Source organism: Paralichthys olivaceus, chromosome 5 (genome assembly GCF_024713975.1).
Source record: "Paralichthys olivaceus isolate ysfri-2021 chromosome 5, ASM2471397v2, whole genome shotgun sequence".
Classification (NCBI taxonomy): Eukaryota; Metazoa; Chordata; class Actinopteri; order Pleuronectiformes; family Paralichthyidae; genus Paralichthys; species Paralichthys olivaceus.
Window position 1 is genome coordinate 27,816,325 of NC_091097.1, and position 26,895 is coordinate 27,843,219.

The following is a 26,895-nucleotide window of genomic DNA, read 5'->3' on the forward strand; positions in this document are numbered from 1 at the left end:
TGCATTGGGAGGAGCCTTCGATTTGGACAGTTTAGTCCCATGACTGTCGAATTGAATGCAATCTGTCTACAAATGCAACTGATGAAGGATGCAAACTTCAAGCATGTTTCAAGGACATAAGAACCTGGATGACCTGCACCTTTCTCTTGTTTAACTCAGATAAAACAGAGGTTCTTAATACTTAGTGATACATTATCTAATGATATAGCTGCGCTAGATGACATTGCCCTTGCTTCCAATGAAACAGTTGGGAATTTGGGAGTCATCTTTGATCTCTATTTGTCCTTTGTTTCTGACTTTAAACAAATTTCTAGGACCGCCTTCTTTCAGTTCCATAACATCTCAAAAATCAGACATGTCCTGTCTCGAAAAAGATGCAGAAAAACTAGTTCATGCCTTTGTCACATCCAGACTTGATTATTGTAATTCCTTATTGTCAGGCTCCAGCAGTAAGTTGTTAAAGACTCTGCAGCTTGTCCAAAATGCTGCAGCATGTGTCCTGACAAGAGAAAAAGAGACCACATATGTCCTGTATTAGCTACACTTCACTGGCTTCTCCATTACACGTGGCATCTATTGCACTTCTGTTTGTCCTGGGAGAGGGATCCCTCACATGTGGCTCTCTCTGAGGTCTCTACGTTCCTTTTCCCTGTTAAAATGGGTTTTGGTATAGTTTTATCTTACTCTTGTTGCGGGTTAAGGACAGAGGACGCCACATCTTGTTAAAGCCCTATGAGACAAACCGTGATTGGTGAATATGGGCATTCAAATAAAATGTGATTGATTTGATTGATTGAACCAGCTCTTGAATTCTTTCTTTAACAGATGTGTATGATTGAAGCAGATACCTCATACCACAATATTCAGGAAAATAATCATGTTGAAACTGTGCCAGAAATGCAACTGTCTATATGAATAAAGAGAAGGCTAGTGGGATGTCATCAAAACCTAATGGACATTGATAGTGACACTAATTGGCAGATTTTCTCATACTCAACATCAAAGTCCAAGCAACTTCCAAAGTAGACTAATAAGAATTTGCAGTACCATTTGGTCACAGTTCTGTTTGTATTGTATTGTCCATTGTCATTTCATTAAATAAATAAATAAACCTAATGCCCTATTGTCAATGATTTGACCCCTAAAGTTAATTAAGGTTTTTGGAGAAACTCTCCTCTGTGAATGTTCTTCAGTAACAAATATGTTCCGATAAGGCTGATGTATTTAAATAAAATAGTTGAGTGACATTGAACCAAACAAATCTAAATCAAAATTCACATTACCAAGTCAGCTGAGCTTTATTTTTCTGAAGAGCTTTTGGGATTTTTTGTTGGAAGCTTTTGGTATTGGACATTTTTCTTGTGTGTGGATTTAGTTTGTGTTATCTGTTCATTCTGACTTCTGTTTCCTGTTTTATTTTTACGTTTCGCTCCATGTGTCTGTAGCTTTATTTCCTGACTTTGTCCTGTTTCCCACCTGTGTGATTGTCTCCAATTGTTCCTAATGTGTTTCCCCTGTTTTTCACTTATCAATTCATTTCAATTGAGTGTCTTTGCTTCCTTTTGTCCTTGTCAGTTTGTCTTGTTTCCCTTGTTTCCCTTGTTTCCCTTGTTCCTCATCAGTCTATAACAGTCTGTGGTGTCTGAAATGCTATGTGTAGTCCTCCCCATAAAAGAAATGTATCTTTAGGTTTGAGGTCCACAGGTCTTGAGGAATTTGGAGAAAGCCTGAACGTATGGTAGGGCAATAGGTCACAGTTCTAAGTGCAACACTAAATTTGGGCTAGTGTCGTCTCCCTTCTTGTGACTGTATAAACGTGAAGAGCTGGTGCTATTCCCTTCCTGACACCGGACAATCTGGAGGAAAGCCAGATGCATTTTCTTTAGGTTTACGCAAACAACCCTCCTATATAAACGAGGAGATGAAGTTGCCTCGACAGAAGATTCACATTGGCCCCGAATCTCTCTCCAGGCAGATTGCTTTGCTTGTATTGATGCTGAACTTTTTGTATTAAACTTTTATATACAATCAAGACGGTGTCATCGGAGATTCCTTCATCATCTTCACATCATCGCAACCCCAATATACGACAAGACCTTTCTCGTGCTTCGTTTTTTCGTGTTTCCTTGATGAAGATTTACCACCATGGTTTGTTGCTCTTTGAAGACTGTTTAGTTTAGTTTAATTTATTTAATAAACAATCAATCAGCAACCAAGCTGCAGTCTCCTGCATTTAGTAATCTGCCAAATCAATGTTATAAAATAATGCCCTCTCCTGACAGATATAGGAAAATCTGTAGATTCATACCAATGCTAGAATTTGCAGTACAATTATATTAATTGTCATACTCTCAGGGTTAAATCAGTGAGAAACACAGATCATGTCTATGCCATTCATATCTATAGAGAAGCCTGTATCCCGGTGAAGAAACAGTTTATCAATCAGCAGAGACAAGTAAATGAAATTATTTGTGAAGTATTTATTAAAGATTGAACAGATGATACATGATGATTGTATACTCTTAGGCAGGGGTGAACTGGCATAGCGGGCATCGTCCCGGTGGGCCGTTGACCCAATGTGGGCTGGTTCGGTCCGCTATGTTTTTTTTTTTCCCTCCAATTTGGAATATATAATAAACAGAGGGCTAGCAGTGTGTTGCCAGCATCGACACATATTATTGGTCTATTATTTGTTATTGTCAATTAATCATGAGCTGACAGGCTCAGAGAGCCCTGACAGTGCTGTCAATCACAACACGAATCAGGGTGGGGCAGGACCTCATTGCATGGGCGGGAGTCACGGGATGGGCTGCTGCTGAGCCAGTTAAGCAGTGAGCGTCTGAAAATGGATAAGAGGAAGAAAAGCCCGGGTGGCGCTGAGAAACAGCGAATCAAAAAGCTGAAGTCTCTGGAAGTGGAGGCTGCTAAATGTGCCAAATTGATGGACCTATTTGGTGCTGGGGTCACCACCCCAGCATCAGCAGGTGCTGCTGCGCCGGGAGACGAGCGAGGAGGACTCGACGATGATGAGCGAGTGGAGGCAGACATGGGAAGTAACGTTAACCCAGCGCTGGCTAGGCTACATTTTTGAGACATGTCCAAAACAAAGCAGAAATAGTTTTTACATTGAATGTGATGTGACCTAACTAACTAAGTGGATGCAGCTGCCACTAATGCTAACGTAGCTCCTCAGGGATTGAAGCCGTTATTTTTCTAACTTTGACAAACTAACATGTGACAACATATTAGCCCAGAGTTGAAGGGCTGTGTTGGTAGTTGGTTGTGATATTATGGGTTATTATTGTTCAGATGATTTAGCTAAAATAGCTAGCAGCTGCTGACGTCAGCAGTCTGTTGTTGCCATAGCAACAGTAAACATTCACGTGGACTAATGAGCTGTAAATAGACATGCAGAATCAAAGCTGTATAAAAAAGTTTTAAAAGAAACACACATCCAAAACGTTTTCAACTCTAGGTGCATACAGAGGAAAATATTGTCTTTATTTTTCAGACTTAATAATGTATCCATGTCCCTCTCAGGTTGACCACTTGACATGTGAGAGCCTGAGGAGTTGTTCCCTCTCCATCCATTTTTTAGGATTTCCTCTCTTACTGCCTCCACTTCACCACTTTTTGGCTACTGAGACATCTCTGATTTGTTGAGTATGTCATGTATCTTATGAATTCATTCTTGATTTGTGGTGATGAGAGACTTAATGTTGCCATGTCTCTTTTAGGTTGACCACCCTATATATGAGAGCCTAAGGAGTTGTTTTCCCTCTGTCTCCTTTTGAGGACCTGTTTTGTCTCCTCCATAATTCACTGGGCCACTTTTGGGTTCCTGGGTTCGTATTTCATGTGGTGAGAGGAATGTAATATGTGAATGTTTAAAGGTTTATGTGAATAAACATACTATATGTGTGATAAAATGACAATTGGTAATTCATAAATGTCTCTTTATATTCTCTGCTATCATCATCCCCTGTCAAGCAGGTTTTCCTGACCTGCTAGAAGTTCTTCTATGGTGCTTGAGTCATCCATCATATCTGAGACCTTCCTCTTGACTTTGTGAGTTTATTATGCAACTTGTTATGGGTGCCTTGCCAGCTGGGGGCTCCGCTGATGAGAAAACTAAATTTCTAAATCGCTCTTACGGTCTCATTTCTTAACTCTTATGAAATATAAACATATGTGGACGTCGGCCAAAGTCTTGTGATTCTCACAATGTGTTCATTTCTCACATACGTCTTATAGATTTTGAGTTAGAAGCTTTTGTTTGAGGGTTGGTCTGAAACCAGTTTTTGTCTCCAAAGTGTGCGCGCAGCAGGTGTTCCTCATCTAATCAGTGAGTAACCATAGCAACCCCATAGACTGTCAGAGGTCAAGTCCGCTTTGGCCCAGTGGTTAAGGCACTCGGATCATGTGACGTAAGTCTGGGTTCGAATCCGGGTGAGGGTGGTGGTTTTTGCTAAATTTTGGAGCATATAAATAAAAGTAAAAATAAGCCCCCCCACCCCCCCCATAGTAACTGGATATTACCAGGAACATGTAATGGGCCTTTATTTTGAAAATAAGCCCCCCCCCCCCATTATAACAGAATGTTACCAGCAAACATGTAATGAGCCTTTATTTTGAATATAAAAATAAACAACCCTCCCCCATTGTAATAGAATGTCACAAGGAAGACTGTACAAAGCCTTTATTTTGAAAATAAGCCCCCCCACCCCCCCATATTACAAGGAAACATGTACAGAGCCTATGTTTGAGTGTATAAATAAGCCCCCCCATCCCCCCCCATAGTAACTGGATATTACCAGGAAACAGGTAATGAGCCTTTATTTTGAAAATAGCCCCACCCATTGTAATAGAATGTTACCAGGAAGTCTGTACAGAGCCTTTATTTTGAAATAAGCCCCCCCATAGTAATAGAATGCTACCAGGAAAGCTGTACAGAGCCTGGTTTTTCAAAATAAAACACCCAGATGGTTACAGGATGTTCCCAGGGAGCTGGAAAAAGAGTGGATTTTCAAAATAAAACTCCCAAATAGTTACAGGATGTTCCTAGGAAGAGTAAAAAAAAGCTAGAATTTCAAAATAAAATCCCCAGATTGTTAAGGAATGTTTCTAAGAAGCCTAAAAAAAGCTGGACTTTCAAAATAAAATGCCCAAATAGTTACAGAATGTTCCGAGGGAGCTGGAAAAAGAGTGGATTTTCAAAATAAGACCCCCAAATAGTAACAGAATGTTCCCAGGACGCCTGAGAGATGCTGGATTTTCAAAATAAAACCCCCAAATAGTTACAAAATATTCCCAGGAAGTCTAAAAGATGCTGTACCTTCAAAATAAAACGCCCAAATAGTTACAGAATATTCCAAGGAAGCCTAAAAGACACTGGATTTTCAAAATAAAACCCCCAAATAGTTACAGGATGTCCCTAGGAAATCTAAAAAACGCTGGACCTTCAAAATAAAATGTCCAAATAGTTACAGAATATTCCGAGGAAGCCTAAAAGATGCTAGATTTTCAAAATAAAACCCCCAAATAGTTAGAGCATGTTCCCAGGAAGCCTGAAGGAGGCTGAATTTTTAAAATGAAATCCCATGGATGGTGATTAGACCTTATAACATGGTTTCTCTCTGTCTCTGAAATTGGTAAAGTCTCTCAGTCACCACTCTGGATCATGTGATCAAAATGCAGCTTTTATACATGTCTTTCTCTCTCACTGTCTCACTCTCTCTCCCAGGGTCTCTCTCCTTCCTCTCGAACTGTTACACTCTCTCTCTCTCTCTCTCTCTGTCTGAAATTGGTCAACTCTCAGGGTCTCTGTCCTTCGTCTTAAAGGAAATGTCTCTGTGTTCGAAGCAACGCCGGCATCGACGAGCACAAGGCACCCATTCAAAATGTCTCGGCAGGAGAGATTTTCTAGTTTTGTCTCAGATTGAAACAAAAGGTTTGATTAGGATTATGTCCTGGTTGAAGGTTTTCATATTGATGATTTTAATTTCAAACTTCTGCATATCTTTTAAGTTCAATTAACAGTTATGCAGATGGGCCTTAGGGCTCTTCTGAGACTTTTAAGTCATCCTTCATGACAGATACATTTGTTCACTAGGTGTCACTACGTCACAAAAAGGCTACACGGCTACATATACTTGTCAGTATACAGATACTGAGTACAAGTTCTGTTTGCTGTTTCTTGCAGGTCACAAATTTGGTGAGGAGTGGAGCTGGCTGGCTGCGGATGAAGAAGTAGGGCAATACATACCTGTGCACATACACGTATATGAGAATGCATATCTATTCAGACCTGTAAGTCATGTCTTAGACCTTTCACACAGATAAAAAAAAAGTTCAATTCTCTATTTATGGTTTCATAATGACTGAGTCACCGTTAATACAAATGAGTTCAAGCTCTAATGCTGCTACTGTCTGTAATATGTTTCTATACACTATCTACACCAAAAGATTTTCACAGACACAGACTCAAAATTGGGGCTCAGCATCTTTCCCAAGGATACTATGGCATGCAGATGGGAAGACTGGGGATTGGGCTGCCGACCTTCTGGTTGTGGGACAACCGCTCTGCCCCTCATCCACAGCCGCCCCTCACCCACAGTCTCTCTCATAGACTTCACTATAAAACACTTTTTTTCAAATTATAATGCAATCTTTATGACTTGGTAGGGCACCAAATAACATGCTTTTGTCATATGTAAGCTGTTGCATTTGCACCTTGGTCCCATCCCGGCATGTCTATCATCTCGCCACTCGAGAGGAGCAGTGATGTGCTTGCTTCACAGCTGCTCAGTGATCAGAGCAGCAGCTGGTTTGTACCAAGCTGGAATTTCTGTGTCCTCCTCCTGACCTGCTCTCACTTGAACTAATTAACCCTCATCAGGATGAGATCAGTACATGAAACTTAGTGTTTGTTTGATTCGCTCCAGAGTTTATAAGGTCTCATTTAAACATCATGAAAAATGACTCATCAACATTTTGTGCTTAGTACAACATAACACATGTATATATATATATATATATATATATATATATGGTAAGGGTGGGTGGTGGAAGGAAAAGCGGGTCAGGTGTATTACTGGCACGCTAGATGAGTTATCCATGCTGACCACTTTTTTCATTTCCTATTTTTGAACCTGTGTCCTTATCCCCAAAATCAAAAAAGTAATCTTGTGCCCTCTGCTTCAGCTTGGTGGCTGGTATGCAGTTCTCTTTCTGTCTCTTCATTTATCTCTATATTTGATATATATATATAAAGAATCGTCATGAGATATGCGTTCCACATACAGAGGGAAAGAAAAACAGATGTTTGCGGAGAAACATTCAGGGGTCACTGAAGTCATTATCATCTGAGATCAATTAATGTATCTCATTGTACTCTGCAAGGTTGATTGTTCCCTTCAGCTTTGGAAGGTTGAGGATGACGGAATAAAGTCGTGACAGCAGTACTGGAAATGTTGCACTTGATCTCTTGGTGACATAGGAGCAGGGACTGAATGCAAAGCTGTCATGTAATCTATTTCCAATTTAGCCCTCTTCAATCAATTGGCAATGACTGAAAGAAGGAGCTCATGGATGCAAGAGGCATTTTATTTCCTCTGCTTTTGAGTAGAACTGCTATTCATTTGCAATGAAAGAGTATTTATCTTAATTTACCCAATCGCAACACAACCATAACTTACAGCCCCAGACGATTTAAATATGCTTTTTAGTGAAACAGAAATAGTTCACTGTTTCAAGGTATCTACAGTATATGCACTAAGAATTTTAATTGATGCATAAAATGATTTATGCAGAACATATAAAGAACAGTTACTTATACAAGATGTGTCAGCTAGATTTCCCCTAAACAGTGAAACTCCTTACTTTATACCATTCAAGAGGACAAATACAATAATAATAATAATAATACCAATGCCAGAAAGAACCCACTAACACACCCATAGTACACTTGAATATACCAAAAATGTATCTGTAGTAATAATATAAAACAAATACAAAAACAAAAAACTATATGATCTTGAAATTGTGAAGAATCACCTCTATATTTTATGGAATAAATGAAAGCATGGATAGAAGATAACAATATATAATACTCACATAATACACATATAGTCAGTATGTCATACTGCTATCAGGCACATATATGTCAAGAACAATCATGATGTTGTCATTGTAGTAGTAATATGCTTTTCCTTTCCGAACTACTCAGTGTCTCATAACATGTCAGGGACCGGATCTGACATTGGTTTCATTTCTGTTTCATTCAGGACATTTTCCTTTTTTTTCTTGGGACCAACAGGGTCACTATCAGGAAGCCACAGGACCAACAGACGCTGTTGGGGACAGAAAATTCAACAATTACACAAAGAGAATTATTATTGATTTAATATAATATAGGGTGAATTCAGGTAATCTGGGGAGTTTTTTTCTACAATTAATCCAATATCTGTTTTACACATTAGATCAACATATTCTACCTTTCTATAATCCTTAAGATGTTTTCTAACCACAGCAGATGAAAGAATTGAGGTATCATACTCAGAAGGGACATGACACAGCAGTTAGTGTTCTTTGTGTCAAAAAAGAAAATGTGATAATCTTGGACAGGTCACTTTGACTGGGAGACTTTAAGATAAGGTTTAAGATGAGCCTAAATCATCTGGCTTTATGCATGTCAAGGTCAATATTACCAATTTTTTTAAAAGCATTATGGACAGTTACTGAGAAAACACTACATTATCGTCTTTAAAGTCCTTAAAGTCTTATTCAGCCTCTCCACAAGCCCATCAGTCTGTGGGTGGTACACGCTGGTCCGAATAGATTTAATGCCCAGTAATCCGTACAGTTCCCTTAGTGTACGTGACATGAACGAGGTGCCTTGGTCAGACAGGATCTCTTTCGGGATCCCAACTCGAGAGATGACCTGAAACAGTGCTGCTGCACACCATCTCTGCAAAGAGTGTTGCGCAGGCACTTTTTCAGGTCATCTCTCGAGAAAATGTACATTATTCATACAAAAGTCATCATTATTGTTAGTATGTAAATGTAATGTTTTTTCTTAAAGAACCCTAGCTTAAAAATAAGCTGATTAAAATTCAATCAACACCAGGCAACAATAACAATGATAATAATTCTATTGGGGCAAGTCAGGGAACAAACAGTCCTCTCAGGTGAGAGACCATCATCATCGATCAACCCATTGTCTTCTCCATATGTTTGGTGAAACCAATGGCTGCAGACCACAGGACAGACTCTTCCGTGCTTTTTGGATCATCTCTGTCCTAGAGAGCTCACTGATTATGTGCTAGTTAACTAAACAGACAATTGGTTTAAACAGACAGGGACAGACTTTATTTACCATTAACTCCATTAATCTCTTTAGTTTATTTATTTTTTATTTAAAAAATTTTCTCCCCATCTAGAGAATTGGAATGACTGTCCCAGATCACCCAAAGCATGCTGTCCTACATTATCAATCATATTTGATGAAGTGGGACAACTCAATGCATATTTTGTTGCTTGAATACATCATAAACATAATTTGATAAGGAACATTGTCTCATTTATGACAGATTTATATCTTTAACATTAATCTTGTCAGAATCATTGACCTTGTTATGCAATTCTAAGGGGGAGCTTCTGATTGACACTTTCCCCACCCCTTTATGTGACATCGACCCCATGAAGTCAACAGACTAGATCTTGGGTGTCCCATATTACCCAATGTCCCAGATTACACAAATTCACCCCTACATCTTGTTCTTGTGAAAAAAAAGAGCTGGTGCTCTTACCTGTCTGAGGGAGCCCTTGGTGAGGCAGATCTTGCCAAGAGCCCAGATGGGTATTACAACTACAGAGGAGAGGGCCATGGCCCAGCCCAGATAGTAGGCCCAGTCTGGATACACATAGCCCCCAATTGTCAGAGGCTGATAGTCCACAAAGGAGCAGATGAAGCCGACCTGGAGGAAAAACATGACATTAGTTTTGTTAACCAGTTTTTTAAAATAAACATTTGTTTAACCCTAACCCAGTTTTAACAGTTTATTCTAACACATGACATGATGAAAATAGTCTAAATTGTCCATGTCAACTGATTGAGGAGGGACTCTCTTAACTTCTTATTGGTGCCTATCTTTAGCAATCACTGTAGTACTCATAGTGTGAAACTCACCATGCAGATCAATGGGGTAAAATAAAGCCAACACAGTTTGAAAAGAACCCAAGGCCTCTGTCCTGTCATTTCCTCAACTGCATCACACATCCGCTCAGCGCCTGAATGACAAACATAGATAGTAAAATAACAGGTTGAAAGGACAGACCATTATTAGACAGAATTAGTTAACTCCCAGGCACTCTGTATTTCCTGTTTTTCATGGATTCCATGTCACTTACCCTTCCTGTCGTTTAAGTTCTCAGTTCTCACCTACTTGACTCATTACTTACCTGTTACCTGATTGGTTCAATATCTGTGCTATACAGGGGCACCTCCAAAAAATTTTCATAGCGGTGGCCAGATGGGGCCACTTAAATTCTTGGGGTGGAACACCAAAACTAAAAGCCATCATTTCAGGATTTTATTATACTGTTGTAGTATACAGGCTACTAGAAAAAATCAGAAATACGTAATCCTTAAAAAGACACATAGCCTACAGCTTAATTTAAAGATGTACATTTATTGTAATCAAAACAATTGAAGGAAGTGGCAGATACAAACGAGCAAGCAACAAGCAAGTACAGAAACACTCAGGGATCAATAGTCTCTGATTCTGATGGCTATACAGCATGTTTCAGAACAGTTTTATTCACCTGTTGCTGTGTCTTTTGGCAAACACATCCACAAAGTCATCAAGATTTATGGCCCTAGCCCTTCTTGTTTCTACACTTAGCACACCCAAATTACTTAAATGCTCATCAGTCATGGTACTTCCCATGGCAGTTTTGATTAACTTTAGCATAGAAAAACTGCGCTCACAGGATGCAGTGCTCACAGGTAATGCAAGTGCAATTTTGCACAGTTTAAACATCTGGTGGAAGACCTCCTTATATGGCTCCAGAAAGACAGTGAGCTCTGTTAAATTCTTTGGATTTTCCTGACCACTAGTTTGCTTCCTCTCAAGAATTCGCTTAAGCTGGGGGATCTCATATTGTAGATCCTCAGTGCTGCAGTTGTATTGTGAGGCAAATGGAAACACTACATCTTTCTCACAAAATGTGGGTCCGCAGGGATTCAAGGCCTGTATCCTTTTCATTATGACACAATTTTCTTTAGAAAATCTTCTCTTCACCTCAGAGAGAAGCACATCAATAACTGGAATGAATGAACCTGTCCAAAATGACTCCTTCTCTGTGCTGACTTATCTTTGGACTATTGGAGTGAACATGTAATGCCCTTCAAGCCTAGAGCTTGGTCTGACCTGACGGCCAGAAGGTGTAGCACTGATGTTGCATTGCTCAGTAAGAGTTAGAGTATTGTCCCGGATGTCATTAAAGAGAGAGCCCTCTCTGTAACTCTGCAATGTGTCAAGAAGAGAGTCCACAAGTGTGACAGCTGTGACCAAATCGAGTTGTGGGGACTGTAAAATATCTGACAGATATTTTATCTCACCAAGAACACTGGTGAATGTTACAAGGAGGCTAACAAACCTGAGATCTATTTGGGCTAATAAACCTCTTGCCTCTATTGCTCTGTCGCCATTTTGCTCTTCTGATATTTCTTTTAGTAGACGTACGATGGCTGGCAGTCTGTCTCTCACGGTCTTGCAAGCATTATACCTACATGCCCACCGTGTCTCTATCTGCCTTTGTAACTCTCTTGGGGCCCCCTGAAACATCTCCCTCTGTACCTCAAGCCATCTTTGGCGCACATATGACCCTGACACAAAGACATACAGTTTTTGCAAAAGAGAAAAGAAGCAATTAGCTTCAGGGATGCATTTCACACTGTCAACTAATACGAAATTTAAACAATGCGCATTGCAGTGCACATAAAAAACTAATGGGGCCTCTGATTTAATGAGTGCTTGCACACCTGTGTTCTTTCCGCTCATGACTGAGGCTCCGTCATATGCTTGCCCTACAAGGTGGTTTTTATAGTCAAGACCATGCTTCTGCAAAATTTGTACTATTTTCTGTGAAAGTGCTGCAGCATCCAGGCGCTGTGCTGCCTCAAAGGCGAGGAAGCTTTCACATACCGACCCATTGTAATAATATCTAATTACAAAGGACATCTGTTCCTTCTTGCTGAGGTCTTTAGTCTCGTCAACCGAAATGCTGAAAGCTTCACTTTGGGCAACTTCACTAGTTATTGAGGTGCGGACCATTTCAGCTAGGCAATCAATTATTTCATTTTGTGTATTATGCCCAAGGTATGTTGCATTTCTTTGACTTGTCATTTTTCTTTTGACCATGGGATTGTGTTTGGCTCGCAGTTCCATAATAGAGAGAACATTTCCTTTATTCTCAACTTCTGATTCTTTATCTGCTCTCTGTGCAATGTTCTGTGTAGCTGTGAGGAGCAAGGTTTCTCCAACAATTTTTATGTACTCTCTATTTTCCTTCACTAATTTATTATATTCTGCATTTAAGGAGGCTGAGAGAGAGGATGTGCTTGCAGTGGACTTTTCATACTCTGCTTCAGATTTGGCATGGCCTAAAAGTCCCCCATCTTTGAAGGTTGCCTTTTTCCAATTTTTGAACCCCTCTTCAGATGTAAATACTGAATCACCTGAGGAAGGGAGACTGAAGTGCCAGCAGGCATAACAGTAGGCAGAGTCTTTACTCTGAGAGTATTCCAGCCATTTATGGGTGTTGTACCAGTCTTTGGAGAAGCACCGTCTCCTGTCCCCTTGATAGGTTCTAGGGAAGAGTTTCAGTTGTGGCTGCTTGGGCTGCTCTGCTCTTGACTGAGAGATATCTATGATGAAACAAGAGGCAAAATCAGTTATTCTGACATTAAAATACTAATAATGATAGTAATAATAATACTTAGCCCCTCTCATTTATTGTTCAATTATAGCTATAATAATAGCCTATAGGCATTTCTATTGACTAATCAAACTGAACTACCAATTAACATGAATCAAAAAGCTTTAAGTGATTATGTCATGATTTGTAATTTAATGGAAACACAGTATGAACATACATTTCTCCAGATGATGTTACTATCTAGCTAAGCCATCAATTTCATTATTAGGGCCACACAGTCATAAATTCACCTGTTGGTCCAGGAACAGGTCGAACACCTGCTTTTGCGGCTTCCTGCCTCGCTTCTGTGACCATAGTTGGTGCTGTCTGTCCCTGGTCTGCTGCTTGCTGATGCTCTTCCTCCTCACTGTGCTCTCTGACTGATGCTGGCTGTGCCTGTGTAACCTCATGCTGCTCTGTCTGTTCCTCTCCTCCATCCTCCTCTTTCTCCTCCTCACTAAGCCTCTGCTGCTCTCTCTCTCCCACTGTACCCACTTTCTTCTTAAAATTTTCTAAAGAAATGTATGACTTACTTACTCACTAGTAGTCTTCTCCGTCTTCTCTCATCACTCCTTTTGAAATCGGTGATGGTCACGCGCTGTCACGCTCGCGCTGAGCCGTTACTGTCGAGCGCGCAACAGCTGCCAGGGGGGCGGGGCTGGCCGGGGGCTACTCTGAGTGATGGAAGGTCAAGAGCGGCTTCCCTGGGCCTGGCTGGCTGTGCATTTGGCCCAAATGATTTTGGATGAAACACATAACTGACGATAGAATCCATGTGACTGGCTAGTGGGGTGGCCAGCGGGGGGCCGTGGCCACCCCTGGCCTCCCCCTTGTGCTATACTCTGTTTTGTTCATTCTCCATATGCCAGACTGTCATTGTTCCCTCCAGGGCCACTGCTAGCCATGAGTTTTCTGTCCAGTCAGATGCAGTAATGACTGGGTCTGCAGGCCTGCAGTACATGTTTAACCCTTACATTCTGTTCATATTTCATGCCTTCACAGTATGAAATGTACCTGCTTTCATATGATTTTTCTTCAACCTTGCATAAACTACTGCTACCTGAACAAGATGACCTTTAAAAATAGTTAAAGCCCTCTGAGACAAATTGTGATTAGTGAACATGGGCTCTTCAAATAAAGCTTGATTGATTGATTGATTGAGTTTGGACTCTGGAATGCATATCATCAAGTGAACATTTGGAGGGGGGATAAATGGAAGAAAGCATTCAATACTCCATCAGCCAATGTGAATGGTGCTGCCTTTTGGACTCACAAATGCTTTACATCAAAGCAGAAAAATTTTCCCTGAGAGGTCAGTGTTGTTCCTCAGATTCATCAGTGCTCCTACCAGCATCCAGATGGACACTGCTAAGGTCAGTGCTGTCATGGATTGTCCAACTCCCTCTAGCAGGAACATTTACACAAGAGACTTATTGCAGTTCAATTGCTGCACCTCTACAAGCTCCCACCTCATCTAGTTTTAAGTTTTAGTCAAACTCACCAGCTGAGGATGCTTTTTAAAACCTGAAGTCATGCTTATCCTCTTTGCCAATCCTCAACTTCCAAAAGTGAACACATCCTACGCTTGCAGAATTCAACACATCATATATATATATATATATATATATATATATATATATATATATTTAGTGTAGACAATCTTGTGATCTTGTGTGATATATTTGGGTTCCACACCTGTCGTGTGCTAAGTAAAGCTGTACTTCCATTTGTGAGGCTCCAGTATTAGAACACTGCTTTCTTATCCTGCTTTGACTTTTAACCAATGAAATCACAACATATCATTTACACAGTGCATTTCTCCAAATTTAAATCCCATGAGTTATATCACTTACCAAAGGCCCACCCAACAGCCACACACTGGACCAGAGACACAAATAATATACATGCTCCATTCGCACCATAGTAATCAACCAACTGGAATAGATAGATTCCTCCCTGGGCAACAGAAAAAATATACAGTGTCACTTAAAACACTCCTGCAAAATAAGAATTGTTTTAGTGATAGGTGTTGTGTTTGGGTAAGGTTTCACCATCATTGGGTACCTGAGTAGTGAGAGGGATCTGAATGATGAAGCAGATAGAGCAAAAGAGGAGGATGAAGATTTCTCTACGCCAGGGTCTGCGTATCGTTCCTGGGAACATGTCAATCACTGAAGATGTTATTGTTTCCAAACCTGTAAACTAACACATGAAAACAGACAGAAAGGAGAATAACGTCAAAACAGTATTTCAAAAATCAGGCATCAGGCCCAGGTTTATTTTCATTAAGGTGTAGCATGTGAGTGTCTGTTGGTAACAACCAGTCAGTCTTTGGTGCAGCAACACAATGTACACTATATAAATAGAACTGAATTAAAAATAATAATGGTTTGAATGTTATTTTAGTTACTAAAATAGTTAGTTCGTTTCTCCCCGCTGCGGAGATCACATGATAAACACAAACTTTCTAGGCATCTTCGCCTGTGTCATCTTCGTGTATGACACTACGTTTTCACCAGGAGATATTTGTTTTTTAATTTTGATGTCTGTCACGTGTTAGAATCATTTGTGAATACATTCTCCCAACTTTCCACGTGGAGAAATAATCTGGCAGCTCTCACTTTGAGTTCACACATGCACCCCCTCCAGAGAAAATGCAGAGAATTTCTGGAGTTTAGTGCATGGTTGAAAGCAGCATTACATTGCACCTTAAGCAGCTCTAGATTGACAAAGGTAGACATAAGGTCCAGACCAGCTGGACTTCCTAATTTTAAATTTGCTTTGTTGTACTCCGAACTCTTAAAAAAAATCATTTATAAATTATATTTGTTGAAATAAACATCAAATATACTGATGTGGAGAGGTGCTCAGTGCTGTAGGTCTAGACTGCTGAGAGTTCTAGACCTATAGCAGCTTAACTAAGAGATGGTTCAGGACTCACCTGATCCAGAACTAACTATAGGCTTTATCAAAGAGGAACGTTTTTAGTTTAACTTTAAATGCAGAGATGGTGTCTGCCTCCTGAACCCAGAGTGGGAGCTGGTTCCACAGGAGAGGAGCCTGGTAGCTGAATGCTCTACCTCCTGTTCTACTCTCACAGACTCTTGGAACCACAAGAGAGCCTGTGTCTGTGAACGAAGTGATCTACTTGGATAGTACGGTGTTATCAGCTCTTTGAGATATGAAGGGGCTTGATTGTTGAGGGCTTTATATGTGAGGAGCAGGATCTTGAAATCTATTCTGAATTTTACAGGGAGCCAATGTAGAGAAGCTAAGACAGGAGTAATATGATCTCTCCTTCTAGTTCCTGTCAGCACTCGTGCTGCAGCATTTTGGACCAACTGGAGACTTTTAACAGTCTTCATGGAGCATCCTGATAATAAGGAATTACAGTAATCTAGTCTAGAGGTAACAAATGCATGGACTAGTTTGTCAGCATCCTTTTGAGACAGGATGTTTCTAATTTTCTTAATATTGCACTGGTACAAGAAAACTGTCCAAGAGGCTTGTTTTATATGTTGGTCAAATGACATGTCCTGGTCGAACATAACTCCAAGGTTCCTCACAGTGGAGCTGGAGGCCAAACTGACACCATCCAAGGTGACAATCTGTTCAGACAGTGTTTCTCTGAGATGTTTAGGGCCAATTACAACAACCTCAGTTTTGTCTGAATTTAGAAGTAAGACGTTTTGGGTCATCCAGGCCTTGATGCTCATTAGTAGGCTATATAAACTCAATTAATAGCAGACAGGTCTGAACTGTGTTCTGCTCACAGACCTTTCCTGTGGAGCGAACACCTTTCCAAATGCAGAAGTAACAGGCCACCCAGCAGGCCAGGAGACACAACAGCAGCTCCCATTTCACTGTGCCAACCTCGTCTATTCCCCCGGACATGGACAACACTCCTCTCCTGTGTGGGGACACCAGACAGTGAGTGGTGGTTACACATGCAAAGAATTATTGTCCTCAACAAGGACAGAATTAATTTATACCTTACAGTAATTTACAATGAGCTTTGTGTGGTAACACTAACTCACTCCCAGAACTCAGAGACTGAAGACTTGGTGAGATTTCCAGAGGTCGTGTTTCCTGTCAGGTTGCCATTGTGTAGTGCAGTCCAGTTTGCAGATGTGAGGTCCACACATCTGTCTGTTGACAGGAAAATAAGTGTTGTTTAAACTTTAATCTTTAGATAACACAGAGATTAAAATGATTGTCAGGATATGATAGTTATCTGGTTATTATTTTATATTAATAAGTAAAAAAAAATACAAGGATTAGATAAAATAATTGTTTAACAAATGGTTCAGTGCCTGACTGGAGCTCTGACAGCATGGTTCGATACTCACTGAACTGAGACACAACCTAATGGTGTACATGCCAAACTCTGTTAGATGAATTCTGTGTCACACCACAGTAAAATCAAGTTAACTTTTTGTCCTGTCTCCATGTTCGTATTGTGACTTCCTGTTTTATTTTGAAAACTAACTCTCCTCTCGTTTCAGGTTACTTACCTTTCCTCATGTGCCTTGGTCTGATTGTCTTCCCCGATCCTAATTATGCTCACCTGTTTCCCATTACCTCCATGTGTGCTTATAGTCTGCGTCTCCCCTTTGTCCTGTGCCAGTGTGTCTTGTACGTTCATCAAGTGCCACCAGCCTTTTGCCTTGTCACAGAAAGATATTTATAGGCATAGTCGGTTGCCTCGCTAAGAGTGTTTTGTTGGCGTTTGCCTTATAGTTTTCATAGCTCTCTTTTAGTTAGTATAGTTAGTTTATCTTTAGATCTTGTCCCTCTTCGGAGGAAATTTTTGTTTCGTAGATTAGTATTGTTGTCCCTCATTATAGGAGTGTTATTTTTAGTTAATGTTCATAGTGTTTCCCTCTCAGGAGGAGAATTATTTTGTAAACCCTTTTATTAGCTTTTCTCTCTTCGGAGCGGTTTTCTGTTTTTATTTCTTATCCCTTCACGGAAGATAGGATTTTTCATTTCTAAGTTTTCTAATCATTCCCTCTTTTTGAGGCGCCCTCTGTTAGCCAGTTATTGTATGGTTCTGGGTTAAATAAAAACCTGATCTTTGTCAGCATTCTCCTAACTCTGCGTCCGAGTCCTAACTCCAAGTCCCCACCGTGACGTGCTGGTCTTTAATGTATTGTAATCCTTTTCACGTAATCTACAATTCAGCATTATTCTTGTATTTTTTGGGTCTGATTTCAGCAGTTTGAGCCACTGAGTAAAATACATATAGAATGGTGAAGAAATCACTGAAAATGCACTGTTCTATAAAGCTACAAACGAAATCAACGTCAAACTGATGAGTCATCCTACAAACACTCAGAATTCAGAATTGATCTCAGTACACTTGGCTTTGGGAAAGACCACAGATACCTATTATCTCTGCCTGCAGTTTGAAAGATAACACAGTATTTCAAGTTACTTTCTTCTGGGCTACTTGACCTCATCTTAAATTATTGGGAAGTAATACAGAGCTCTATTTGACCATAAACTATATATAGATGGACAGCATGACTGCATCCAAATATGAAGCCAAAGCATGTTGATCGCCACCTGGTGGCTGGCTGCCATATGGTTCATACATCTCACCTCCTGTCAGTGGATGGGACATGGACTAAAACAGTCAAAGTACATGTTAAATATTTTGTCATTTTATGTAGTTCTTATTTAGCTGAGACTGGTCAAGCATGTGTATCGATGAGATCTTGATAGCCGACATAATCCCCTTTTGCCACTGTCTGTGGTTCCAAATGCACAAGATGGCATTGTTTGTGTCTAGTGAATTTTAGATTCATTTCTGGATAGTGAGAGGAATCTTAAAGGTCTTAAATTGTATTTATTATGGTCCTATGTGTGACACATATACACTCTAACACAAGGAACATTGGGCACAGAACATTAATAGTCAGGTGTCATCTTTTTTCATTGTAGGCTAATGAATATAGATTACTACTGTGTTAAATCCAGTTTTTAAATAGTATCTCCAGATTATGAACATTTGGATCTGATTGCTCAGGGATGTGGGGGGTGGTTGGATGACACCCCTGCAGAGAGCTATATTGATTGCATAAATTAACACAGCAAAAGTGGTATTTATCTTTGAATCTTTATGGATGGCACCGATGTGTGTAAGATTTCTAAAGCTGCTGTTTATAGTCAATCTTACTGTGACAGACGTTGAGTGTGTTTGTGTGGGAGAGAGGGAGAGTGAGACAAAGAGGGCTGTCCTCGTTTCAATGTCAGTAAGTTTCAACCTTCAAAAGTAAACTGCAGAGCATGCCATTTAGTTCACAGCACCGCTTGTTTACACAGAAAACCCTTTCTCTATCTGCACATGGCTTTCTCTCTCATAGGGGATGGACGGGGGGGATTAAGTGTAAAAGGAATTCTCGAGGAATCAGTGTATCTGATGAAAGAACGATTTTTGCACAGATGTCTGATGAAGATGGCAGTGTCGATGTAAAAACCTGCATGCTGACCTGTGTTCCAGGGATTGTTGCACGTAGCCCAGGGCAGAGTGGCCCTGAAACAGTGGATGAGGTAGAGGAGGGCCCAGGCCAGAACAATGATGTAGAGTCGGGCATACAGCTGGATCACTATGATAGAATAGCCAGTTCCTGGAGGAAGAAAACATCCTAAATCCTGCAGAATCATTTATTTTGAGCCCTATTGTGACATACAGCTGATAAATATGACACCAACATCAACACAATAGTACTGCCAATACTGCCCAGGACCATAAGCATATCTCAAAGATATGTTTGAGCATTTGTATTTTAAAAATGGGCCAATTCTAACATTTTAATTTAAAAAGTCATCCGAATGTGTCCAGCCAGTTAAATCTGGTGTAATAAATGTGTGGAAGAAAAATAAAGCAACAACTGTGAGTCTTTTGTATACAGATGAAAATGAATTTTGATGGGTGTGATCTTATTGTCTAAATGCTGTTGTACAATAAAAATATAACAAGAGACAGCTCGCCCTCAAAGTAAACCTTTTGGGTTATGTAGGCCAGACATCCAAGAACTTTCAGGGTCATTATCACGGAGCCAGCAATAAAGATCTAAGTAATTAAAACTCTTTGTACGAGTCAGACTCACAAGTCACAACACTATGGACCTGATCTACTAAAGGTTTGCGCATGTAAAAACTTGTGCAAACTTGATTACCCTTGCAAAGAAACATGGAAGCTGATCTACTAATGGTAGGCACTGAGGATTGCGTGAAGAATAACATGGCTCTCCATTTAGTACATTCGCCTTAATGAATATGTAATATCAGGCGTTTCTAACTGAGTGCACAAAATAATGGGAGGTTAAAATGCAAATACCATAATTTAGCACACGCATTGTGATTTACAAAGCCTATAAAGAAATTGCGGTGGTTGTGACTGCGTCTATATTTAGTACGTTTGAAAGGTACCTGCTAATTGGCACAGCGTTACGCACAGATTGCCGCAAATATTGTGGTGAGGAGGACACGGCATGGAAGAAGATGGAGAGAACGGGTTTTTTCTGCTCATGTTAGTTATGTTTGGCTGACAGAAGCAAAAATAATCCCTCTCTTGTCCGGGCACTGATGGCCTTCATCATACCAGGTACCTGGTGTGCACTCTGTGTGCGCTATAATGGCCTGAGTGTTGTGCCTGAGGGCTCGTGCCACAGAGGACACAGCTCTCACCTCACTATTGGTTAGAGGCATCTCTTCCACCGTCCCCCCCACCTGTTTTATTATGAGATCTTAGTTGATCAGGCCCTGTATGAAGTCTTTAACGTTCACCCAAAATTACAGATTAAATAGCCTTAATCAAAGTGGTGACCTAAGGAATGCATAAATTATTAATTACATGCATACATAAATCAATGTATTTATGTTTTTGTGCCCATCAGCAATGAATAATAGTAAGTTATTTGCCATTCACCCATTCATGCAAACATTCATACAGTGCATCTATGTGCAGCACTTTGTCTATGAGAGGGGCAATTTGGGGAAACTTGGATTTTCTTGTTCAGTTTTCATAATATAAGTTGGATAATGGAACAAAATCAGAAGAATTCTACGTCATCATTCCAGCCATGCTTATCATGACATGTTAAAATGTCTGTTGTGAAAAAGGCCTATGACTGAACGTAAGTGACCTGCCTAGTCTCCAGATCTGAATTCAACAGCACACCTTCAGGATGTGGTAGAACGGCCAATAAGCAGCCAGAATGAGCAGTAGTATATGCAGAAATGATTTGATTCGATCATTTCAACATGAAAAAGAATCTATAAGAAAAGATTTAAAAAGTGCAACTGGCATATTTAATATTTGATGCATTTGAGGATAAACAGAGAATATATACAACATACAGTGCTGTGAAAACGTATTTGCCCCCTTCCTGATTTCTTCTATTTTGTGTATTTGTCACTAATGTTTCAGGTTATCAAACTAATTTTATCATGAGATTTCCTTTACTGAAGGAAGAAACTATGCTAAAGTACCTGGCCCAATGTAAAAACATTATGGATGATTTAGTTCAATGCAACACCCAGGCATGATTACTGCCAGACCTGCTCAAAGGTCACTTACATAGAACTTTGTGGCAATTTGAAGTAGGATAATATTCTGTGGAATCATGAGTCAAAAGAAGTTGCCTTTTGACTTAAATCCAATTGAAATGCTTGAGACCTTGAAACGGGCAGTTCATGGTTGGAAGCCCTCCAATGTGTCCAACAATTGTGCAAAGAGGAGTGGGCCAGTCTTCCTCAACACTGAGGAAAAGGACTAATGGCACACATTTAGTTGCAGTTGCTGCTGCCAATGGTGGCCCATTGGGTTTTGGGGGTCAATACTTTTTGACAGCACAGTACAACTTTCGCAGTGTTTGGATTTTGCTGTGGTTGTATAAGATTACCCTTTGATAGTGGGCTGAGGTTGGTCCAGCAGGTGATGGCGCCCTCCTGTGTGTACTGACCAATAACAGTCTCTAGCAGGAAGAGTGGCACACCACACAGCACAGCAAAGAAGAGGTAAGGCAAGAGGAAGACACCTGCACACACAGAATTACACATCAGATGTTGATAAAGTGAGTGACAGCGATAACTTCTCCAATCAACCATCTGCTCATCTATAAAATGTCTGTATGACGGTTGCAAAATGGCTATTTATTAACAAAGTAAACAGTGTATATACCAACAACAGTGAAATAAAGTGACTAAATAACAGACATACTGTCATGGTTCCCTCCCCTCCAGCTGCAATGTAGAAACCTTTATCAAAAACACATGTGACAATTAGATTCCCAGTATTGTGGCTTCTGCCTTTATTTTCTTTTAGCCCCTCTCTTTGTTTATATTGTTGTACTTGAGTGTTTTTGAACACTGTTTGCTGGTTGTTCATTTAATGCATGGTGATCTGATGACCCAACATTTGAAACTTCAATTGAAACAAATATGAATAGCAGACATCTTCAATGCAGACAATTTTGGGATGATGAGCCAGTTTTTTCAATTTTACTATATTCTGGTATTTTTTAATCATTGTGCTATGTACTTTATTGTTCAAACACCATTATAAATAATATAATATAAATATAAACTGTACTTATTCTTATTAACATTAACAACTAGGGCCGGCTGTGGCTGAGGGGTAGGGGTAGAGCAATCCCAGCCCATGCTGAAGTGTCGTTGGGCAAGATGCTGAATCCCTCATAGATGTTGAATTCACTAATTGGAAGTCGCTTTGGACAAAAGTGTTAGCTAAATGATGTGTAATGTAACTTATAATCAGTACAATATATATATATATATATATATGTATATATATATATAATATGACATGCCGTTGGAATGAACCTTGAATATATGGAATGAAACCTTGAATTTATGGAATGAAACCTTGAATTTATGGAATGAAACCTTGAATATATTGAATGAAGTCTGAATATATGGAATGAAACTTGACTGACGTCAGACTTCACCGCAGTGTCTGCGGCCATCTTGTGTAACGTGTGGATGCTATAGTTAAAAGTGAGTGACAATGAGTTAGTCCGCTCACAATCTCGTTGCAGCAATATTAAACTATGAGGACATCAGTAACACACTGGCGAATGCATGTGCGGCCCAAAATCAGGGATTTCGTCACCTGCAAACTATATCAAGCTAACCATACAGTGTCCTGGGCCCTTCCTTGTGTACGGGTGGAAATTGTACACTGGGTGTGTCGGGCACTCCTGTGAGGTTGAAGACATGCTGAGGTTGGCCTAATAAACAGCTGCCTGTTGTAGTAGGTCTGCCACGATTAAAAAGGGAGTGAACTTCCTTGTCAGTTGAACGGTATTGGGCGGGCTATCGGGGAGATTTTGGGCCACGCATTCGCCAGTGTGTTACTGATGTCCTCATAGTTTAATATTGCTGCAACGAGATTGTGAGCGGACTAACTCATTGTCATTCACTTTTAGCTATAGCATCCACACGTTACACAAGATGGCCGCAGACATCGGGTGAAATCTGACGTCAGTCAAGTTTCAATCCATATATTCAGACTTCATTCAATATATTCAGACTTCATTCAATATATTCAAGGTTTCATTCAATATATTCAAGGTTCATTCAATATCTTCAAAGTTTCATTCAATATATTCAAAGTTTCATTCCATTCCATTTCAACGGCATGCCATAATATATATATATATATATCGTAGTTTAGACAGTAGCATTGTAAAAAAATGTTTAATATTCCCATAAGAGTATATACTGTACTGTTATAGTATGCCAAAACTTTAGGATGCAGTTAGTTTTACAGTTATACAGTAACCACTAGATATCAGTAATATTCTGTTCAATGAATATATAATCCAACCAAAAGATATTAAAAATCTTTATTTTACAGGTAGTTGCTCATGAACCAAATTATTGGACAGGTATTGACTTGATGGTAATGTTAGTCAGAGGATTAACAAAGTTATTTCAATTCAGCCTGAGAATGAAGGCATGTTTGTGCAAAGTTCTGTGTCAACTACTTGAGTAGAAAATTAACTGAACATGTGTACCTGCTATGAGTGCAAGCTGAAAGGTCAATGTTCACAATCCATACTAAAATTTTTTAGATCTTTACTCAAGTTATGCAGTGACCAGAAATAACTCAAAACCTACATACGTAACCTGTGAACAACTGTCCGTAAAGGCATCCTCACCATGTTGCTCAATCTCTCTCCAGGAAAGGAGAAAGACTATCAAATTAATCACATTCATGCAAACATTTCATAAATGAATGTACCTTTTTCAGCAAGTACAAATTCTGTAGCAAATATTGTACTTATTTTTCATTTAGGGTAGATTTTGAAACATTATCATTTATTAAGATTAGTAGCAATTGAGCCCTTAACTTGCCCACAAATTAGATTAATAACTTTACTTTAACCATTAATCCCAATTATTGATGTACCTTATACGCTGAATTATGAAAACTTAGACAAATTGTAATTTGTGAATATGGGCTTTACTAATAAACTTTGATTGATTAATAATCACAAGCAACTATTGTGCATATTGTATACATTTGTGTACAGAGTGATTAGCTTCACTCAAGGTCTCAAACTGTTTTTTAGACAATGACTCAGAAAATACTGAGGAATGTTTGGTATTTATTTACAGTCCCTTTTATTTTTATTTTGGCCATTTTTTTCCTTGACTTTTCTCCCTCTTGCTTTATTGTACATAATATAGATATACCTGTAATGAGCTTTTTAGTGATCGTGAACAGTACAAGAACATTAATTACATTACACTGATTTGTGTCCTCCAGCTTACCTCCTCCATTCTTATAGCACAGGTATGGGAATCTCCACACGTTGCCCAGGCCCACCACATTCCCTGCAACTGCCAGAATGTATTCCCTTTTCTTCCTCCACTGTTCCCTCTCTTCCACTTTGGTCCCCATGTCTGTCTTCTCTCCTCAGTCCTCTGAACAGTACTATCACTGCTCACCTCAAGTCATCTGTAGACACCACACTGACTGTAGACACCACACTGACTGTAGAGGGCGATACAGCAAGTACAGCAGGTCTAACAAGTGTTTATTAGTTACAATGTCATGAAAATCTTATTGGTACATCTTTTATTGCAAATTAGTTGTGATGTTTCCAGGAACAGGGCTGTGTTGTGTTGCCATTTACACAGTTGCCACAATGTGTTGATTTAGCTTTTACTGATTCAAAGCAACAGTACATTTTATGGGGCAACAGTGCCCATTACACTATTCTCACAGGGGATTTTACCTGCTCACCAAAGTTTAGCCCAATCATGCTTCTATGTTGAAGCTATGCTGTAGGTACGCACGTTGCCTATGCACAGGGCGAGCGTTCACGGTTGTGCGTAGGTGTGTGTGAGTCGCGCTGCAATTACACAGCCGAAACACCAGTGGCAATAGAGTTTCTATGCTTGTGTTGAGTGTCTTCAGGTTTCTGGTCAGCTTATTTAACAATTCTCTGGTGTCTCTGTTTACTTCAGAACAATGATGAACGTTACTAAGTAGATCTTGTTGGAGTTGGAGCTGATGGATGTTGACAAAGCAACGAAGAAAAGAAAGATCTCATCCGTGTTCTGTTCCTTCAACTCAAGTCCTTCTCTCAAAGTTGCAATAGTTCCCACAAATGTGTTGCACTTGAAGGCTGCTATACTTTTATCCTCTGTCCATGTCATCTGGGGAAATACTGTATATCTCCTGCTAGTCAAAAAAGATACATGTTTGGATGATTACTTTGTTGTCAGCTGTCGTTACACTCCGATGTCTTAATTTGCTTTTGGACCGAATACGATACCAACTGGGAGGGGTCGTCACATTCAACTCTAAATAGCATACTTAGTATTTCAAATTACCACTGCTCATCAACAAATTCATGAATGCTTCGACTGCAACTATATATAATGTAGTCTGAAGTTAAGGAGCTCCCATATCCCCTCCTTTCACCCTTCATCATAGTAACCAACATATTGTGAAAACACACAAACCTGGTAATTCATACCTGGTCCATAGATCTTACTGGCAACAACCCAGTAAAAATAATTTGTGTTAGATAAATGGAATGGGCAATTCAGTCACAAGGTATATACCCAAATGTAAACACATGGTAGTTTTCTTTGTAAATAAACACTTAAACTGCTGCACCCTGAACTTCCTCCTTATTTGTTACACAACAGAGCCAATGTGTAACAGTGTTCCTATAACCCACAGGCCACCTCTCATAGGGTATTTTATTACCATCAGTGTGGGAGACATCCTGCCTTCATGTCTCTGTAGAAGACCCTGGAGTGAGAATCCAGTCGTGAGACTCCAACCATATACAATGATGCCATAAAGTTAAAACTTTAAAGAGACCATAAAGTTAAAGTCTCTGAGCAATGATCATAAACCTAAAGTAGCCCTTTTAGATAAACAATCTGGTCAATATTCCAAACACGTCTGCCCATGCAATATCACATACATAAATTACAAAATTTCCATTTCAAGGTTCAGTGTGTAGAATGTAGTGACATCTAATGTAGAAGATGCATGTTGCAGTTGAATACCCCTCACCTCACCCTCTCCTTCCAAACCTGGGAAAGAACATGTGGTAGCCTTCAGTCATCATAAAAACTCAAAAGGTGTTTAGTTTGTCCAGTTTGGACTACCTCGTGTAACCTAAGGATGGAAAATTCCATAACAGTAAATAGTTAATATATTAATATAAGTTAGACCTATTTGTTGCACATTGTAAATGATTAATAATTGGTTTATAAACCATCTATAAACATTACCTTGATGGTTATTGTAAAGTTGCAACTGATGTTTATAATTATTTAATGATTAATAAGCTGTTTGTAAACCAATTAACATTTATTTGACTTCTTTCAATGGTGATCTATAACAGAGTGATT

At 39.6% G+C, this 26,895-nt stretch overlaps 2 protein-coding genes across 4 annotated transcripts in view; one reads left to right on the forward strand and one right to left on the reverse strand.

The window, feature by feature from the left end:
* Nucleotides 1–26,895, forward strand: part of LOC109642464 (G2/M phase-specific E3 ubiquitin-protein ligase) — a 333,983-nt gene that overhangs the window by 23,661 nt on the left and 283,427 nt on the right. The gene's annotated exons all lie outside the window — the stretch shown is intronic.
* Nucleotides 7,043–24,928, reverse strand: LOC109645952 (sodium- and chloride-dependent GABA transporter 2-like). The gene is made up of 10 exons (XM_069524580.1): nucleotides 24,790–24,928; nucleotides 21,894–22,028; nucleotides 19,476–19,613; nucleotides 17,019–17,130; nucleotides 16,759–16,891; nucleotides 15,046–15,183; nucleotides 14,835–14,937; nucleotides 10,190–10,290; nucleotides 9,810–9,977; nucleotides 7,043–8,351 (listed from the first exon to the last, which is right to left on the reverse strand). Exons 1-10 carry the CDS (start codon nucleotides 24,917–24,919, stop codon nucleotides 8,232–8,234), a joined length of 1,278 nt encoding a protein of 425 aa, XP_069380681.1. The 5' UTR covers nucleotides 24,920–24,928; the 3' UTR covers nucleotides 7,043–8,231.

Excerpts from the sequence above, each read along its gene's own strand:
- LOC109645952 (XM_069524580.1), bottom strand. The coding sequence starts at position 24,919 with ATGGGGACCAAAGTGGAAGAGAGGGAACAGTGGAGGAAGAAAAGGGAA. Across the intron at positions 17,131-19,475 it reads CAACAATCCCTGGAACACAG|ACAGATGTGTGGACCTCACA; the intron begins GTCAGCATGCAG and ends TCCTGTCAACAG. Across the intron at positions 10,291-14,834 it reads GGCTGTTGGGTGGGCCTTTG|GCGCTGAGCGGATGTGTGAT; the intron begins GTAAGTGATATA and ends TTTGTCATTCAG.